The sequence below is a fragment of the Morone saxatilis genome, unplaced genomic scaffold (genome assembly GCF_004916995.1).
Source record: "Morone saxatilis isolate NCDOM2014 unplaced genomic scaffold, NCSU_SB_2.0 Contig1, whole genome shotgun sequence".
NCBI lineage: Eukaryota > Metazoa > Chordata > Actinopteri > Moronidae > Morone > Morone saxatilis.
Genome location: NW_023339651.1, coordinates 13,536,592 through 13,542,082, shown reverse-complemented (window position 1 = coordinate 13,542,082; position 5,491 = coordinate 13,536,592). Strand labels below are relative to the sequence as shown.

Genomic DNA, 5,491 nt, shown 5'->3' with positions numbered 1-5,491 from the left:
AAAAAAATCAGACCTGGGTCTGATTCAGGACCACATATGGAAGTGGTCTAAATCTGATTTGGGCAAGATTTGAGTGTTCACATTACTTCTGAAGTCCTGGTCACTTGACCCCAAAAACAGATTTGGGCCACTTTTGCCTGCAGTCTGAACCTGGTCTTAGATTTGTAGCTTTTATAGTGCTTTTGGAATCGCAGGTGAATAGGAGGAGAGATGAAACCATCAATAAAAATTAACACGGTAAATGTGGGGCCAAATAACTGCAAGACTCCCTGCAGAAACAATAAAAACTGCATTTACAGCTCATACTTAAATTAAAACCAGGAGGGTTGTGTTGGTTTTTCCTTTAAACTGTCAAATATGCCATCTGCATATTGTATTAAGTCAGATTACGTAAGGGAAAGCGTTGGTAATAAAATCATTTGGTGACGGTGTAAGGCAAAGAATGGTGAACTGCTTCTCTTCACACTCACCTGAAAGAACGGTCAATAATTGTTATCACGTCTCCGTGCTTCAAGCGCTCAGACTGCTGCAAAGCCTCTCCGTTCACACGAGTTGGATTCACTGAGCTCAAATTAGTCAAAATGACCTGGAGAGAAAAACATAAACCTCAAACACGGTCCGCCAGAGTAGCTCAAACCAGAATACTGGTTTCTGCTCAACTTTCATTTCTATCTAGGTGAAGATTTCCCACTGTGAACTCACGTGTGATTTAAACAATGAGACTACTTATAAAAATAACATTGTGATTAACAAAATGTGATAATGTGACAATAATAATTCTTCATTATTCCAGACATCCATTTCACATTAAACACTGACTGAAAGTCAATGCAGTAACGTTCAGTATGTTTCGTTACCTCTTTATTTTCATTCAGGTCAATTCTGCAATGCTCCTTGGAGACCTGAGGAAGCTGAATACGAATATCGCAGTCAGGCTTCCTGTAAAGATCACAAAGAAACAAAATGTCAACCAAGGCGACATATAGGTGGAACAATGCACAATCTACGGATCTAGTGGTGATTTGCCATAAGCAGTGAAAGAAATATACCATAATCTAACAGTAAAGGGAACTGCAGGGTTGTCTAAGTAATCACATGTACAGTGTTTAAGGTTCTGACGTCAGGAGCATATGGCCCGCCTCCAAACCAACAGGGTTTATATAGCACCTCTGACAACCCCAACATGAGGCTGCACGGTGAATGCTGGCCCCAACATAACGTGCTTTTCTGTCTCACTCAACAAATAAGGTTTAAGATAAAAAACTAGAGCAATTAAGATTAGGTTTAATCTAAAAATAAATAAACACAACATGGCAAAATAACATTACACCAAATGCACTTTATTGAATCTCACCTTCCGAACAAGCATGTTGCAGTGAGAGGAAACTCAGTCCCATCTCCTCCACTCCTCTTAACCACGACTATTTTCCCATGCAAAGGCATCTTTCGTTACGTTACGTTACCTGGGAACGTTAGCAAAACACACGAACAACAAGTTAACGGTGTCATGTTTTGGGTAACAGAGCATTTTAACATTTTAACCCCCCCCCCCTCCTCGTAAACAGGCCACGCATGGAAAGCACGATGTGTGCGAAGAGAAAAATATGTTTAATGGTACTTGTTAAACAACTTAGTTAACGGACGTTAGATATTTCCGGACAATGTTACGTTTTTAACGTTCATGTGATTCTACGAGAACGTTAAAATTTAAATTAGCAGCAGTTGTTAACGGTTACATAATGTTCAAACTTTAAAACACACCGCTGACAATTCTGCGACAACCCACGTGTAATGTCGCTTCGGTAGTTATACTGTTGTTTACAGATTGAGATTAGCGACTACAACACAAGATACCTTTTACAGTCAAACATGTAACGCTAAATTAACGTTAGCTGAAACTTGAAGAGCGTTATTGGTCAATATTGCACGACAACACGTTTATAAGCGTTGTAGGCTCACCTGGAAGTCCGTTCAAAGACACGTCAACTTCTGGAAATCCATAAACATCGACCGGGAAGAGGAATTTGACTATAATATCATATCAGACTAAAAGTACAACCGATATCCTACCGTATCCTACAATGTACAACGACGAATGGCTAACGTAAGCTACCTTGAGTAGCCGTCACTTGTCGTCTCTCAGCTCTTCCAGAGAGGCGCCGTGGTATCACTCCGCCACACTACGACCACATACAGTAACCTAAAAAATGCACGGATTAACTTAAGTTTGGGGATAACATATCTGTATTGTTTGTGTTCCTGTGTTTTTAGGTTTTTATGTTGTTCTCTCTAATACATGTAACTTTCATCTGATTAAAAGGCACTACTTTGTTTACAAATCTGGCGGAACAATCTCACTTCGGCCAAGGGACACGGATTTGAAAATGTTTGAAATTCCGCGCGAAGGATTGTGATTGGTTGACACGTCACAATCTCTAGTAAGAGGGCGGGGCATAGTACTTATGGTTTTAGAGCCCAGACAGCCCTATCACCGGTTTCTATTCATGAAAAGCAGGTTTGGCATTTCCAATTAGTTTAAAAATTGTATAATTATCAGTATAATTATCATCCGTACTATTTGTTAAAGATATAAACACCATAATAAGCTCCAGTTAACTCCAGATTGTCAGCTGGTTCATGGGTTTAACCTTAACATACAGGACAGCATAGTATATTTACACAGTGCTGTACTTGTTGTATATAATAATAATAGATCTTTTTCACATAAGAACATTTAATTTTAAAAATTAATCATTAATGTTATTAGTTACACCTGTACTTTTTCAGTCCAAACGTTAGTGAAAAAGGTTTATATGCCGATACTTGGAACATAATATGCTCTCAGAATGAGTCTGTTCATATGGGAAAACAATATTATTCTGTTCAAACAGTCTTTTGTCCAATGCCTGCAGCGTATTTCGCTGTCAATATGTGATTCCTTTTATGTTGCTTCACTAGTGAGAAGAGCTAGACAGTGATTGTCAGATTAGGTGTGGCAACTAGTTTGGAAGCAATCTATTTTAGGCCTAAAGCCATGTACATAGACCTATTTGTCTGTCTGAGCCTAGTGCACACCAACAAGTGACTATTACTCTTTGATCTGGGTGTCATCTTCATCTCGACACCAACTCGTGCTGTGAGCGCTCTATGATAAAATCAATGTCATATGCACTGTAGTAAATCAGGTGTAAACCTAGACTTTGCTGCAATATATTTTATTCTTCTCTCTCTTTTAAAGTGAGTCTATGTATATTTAGCTGAACAGCGGCCACTGTGGCCACAAGTGACAACTACAGGATAATGGCGATTGCTACAACAAGAGCCATAAAGTCAGCAAACTCACCGTTACAATATATCCACAGTTTGTGTACATTAACCATGAACTAATGGCCACAGCAGATAGTAATGCTGTAGCTGTAACACACCTGAGAGTGCTGATCTCACTGATCTGTGTAGGAAGCGAGATAACTGGCTCCAGGTGTAACTTCCTTATTTGTTTTACCCGAGGTATGTTACATGTCTAAACTAGTCCGAGCAGGGTTATCTTCGTGGTTAACTCGATGTTATCATATAAATACCCTATAATATATAATATAACAATATTATAATATTATATATATAATATTATTGTGGAGAAAGGGCGGCACATGTGGAGGACGTTGGCGCTCGGACTGTGAGAGGCGCCCTGCGGAGGGTGAGGGTGTTTGGAGACCTTCACAATCCCTCAGTTTACCCCGATGGTGCTCTTTATCAAAGATATCGATTCTCATCTGAGGGAGTTCAGTATGTGTGCCAGCTTCTAGGGCCGGAGTGCATTTATTATGTTCCCATTCAGTTGTTATAAAGATCAAAGAGGCTTGTTAAGCGGTTGCAGATCATTCACAATATAGAAATACTTTTTAATATACACAGACTGGGCCTATATACAGATCACTTTATTTACAATATTTAGAGTGATTGGTGCGACTGACTGTACAATTATTCTAACAGTAGCATTACATTCACACAGGTAACCCGTCAGCCCCGCTGCTTTAGGGATTATAATAACCTTTCAGGCTCACTTTCTTGCTTCAATCCTTGTTTATTCATTAACTGTTCAATTTCTGATATTTGTTTGTTGTTATTTTACCACATTTTACCACATTTTACCACTGTCGTATTCAGTCATATCACAAATAAAAGAGTCCATGAGAGACAAATAGAGAACCTATGACATGGACACTCCCCTTTCATGTGGTTAAGTTGACACAGACTCAACTAACATCTGAAGATAAGATATTCCTTTATTTGTCCCACAATGGGGAAATTCCCATTCAGCATTTAACACCAGAGTTTGTCAACCCGGACATCCTTGATAACCCCTTATTAAATCTGACACAGCCCTCCGGTGTGTTTTACTGCTCATATCTGTTCAAGAAAAATGTGTTACACTGAAAAAACTGAATTGCTGGACCAGCTAAACACAAATTAATTGAGTTATCTGTCAGAACAGGTTAGATCAACACAATTACTTTGAAAAAAATCCTTTCTGCATTACTAACTGAAGTAATTTAAGTAGTTAAATGACTTTATTCAGTGCAGTTTCACTTTAACCTAACCTCAATGCTGATTTTGATTAAGCTTACTGTGGTGAATATTCTGGTTTTTATCTATTTTGTGATTGCAACATTGAATTTAAATATTAATAATTGATGTGAAACCTTGTTATCAGTCTGTCCAGTGCTTTGTTATTTCTACACACAGGAAAGGAGATATCAAGGCTTCAACGGAAAGTGACTTCTGATTTTCCCTCAACGTCTTTCTGTGGATATAATATATGAAAACCTACTGACAGAGAATGAAAAGAATGACACACGTGAACAACACAAACACATTTAATAATTATTAAATGTTGGTTTTATTTTTGATCTTTTTTTGTTGTTTTGTTTTTTTTCCAAAGTCGCTTGATAATCTTGACAAAATTGCAACATATTCCATACTTCTCAAACTGACGGTGTGTCTGTTGCTATTCCAGATTAGCTGTGGAGGGAAAAGTTGTGCGCTGTTCTGGACAGGTGAAGTCCTAACTGATGAAAGCAGCTTTTGACCGTACAAATAAAAAGAACACATGAACGACTCAGAGAGACTCCACACTGGCATCCTATGTTGTAATGCTGCAGGGTCAGGGTCTGTGTCTCTCTGCACAAGTCCTGGTCGGCCAGGCCTAACAAAAAAGGAGTGACTGGAGAAAAGTTCAGGGGCTCAGTAGCAGAAGTGTGTGTATGTGTGTATCTGTGACCGGAGGGTTTGGAGGTGCAGCACAGAACATATACAAAGAACAGGCCAAGCACACAGAATGATTCCTTCCTGAGACATTGGTGTGTGTACAGTAATGATGGTCTAGATAACGTGTGTTAACGGTGAAGGCGTCTTGGCGTAAAGTGAGTTGCAGGGTGCAAGGTTGCTCTGGATCCGGCAAAAAGTCACATATTTGTTTCTACCACAGGTTGCC

At 39.0% G+C, this 5,491-nt stretch overlaps 1 protein-coding gene across 1 annotated transcript in view; it reads right to left on the bottom strand.

Moving 5' to 3' along the window:
- Positions 1-2,129, bottom strand: part of LOC118334878 (proliferation marker protein Ki-67-like) — a 10,944-nt gene extending 8,815 nt beyond the window's left edge. The window contains exons 1-4 of the mRNA XM_035670964.1: positions 1,960-2,129; positions 1,355-1,463; positions 858-939; positions 471-586 (exon numbers count right to left, since the gene is read on the bottom strand). Of these exons, the coding sequence (XP_035526857.1) occupies positions 471-586; positions 858-939; positions 1,355-1,443 (287 nt within the window). The 5' untranslated portion in view covers positions 1,444-1,463; positions 1,960-2,129. The remainder of the gene's footprint in view (positions 1-470; positions 587-857; positions 940-1,354; positions 1,464-1,959) is intronic.
- Positions 2,130-5,491: the final 3,362 nt, after the last annotated feature.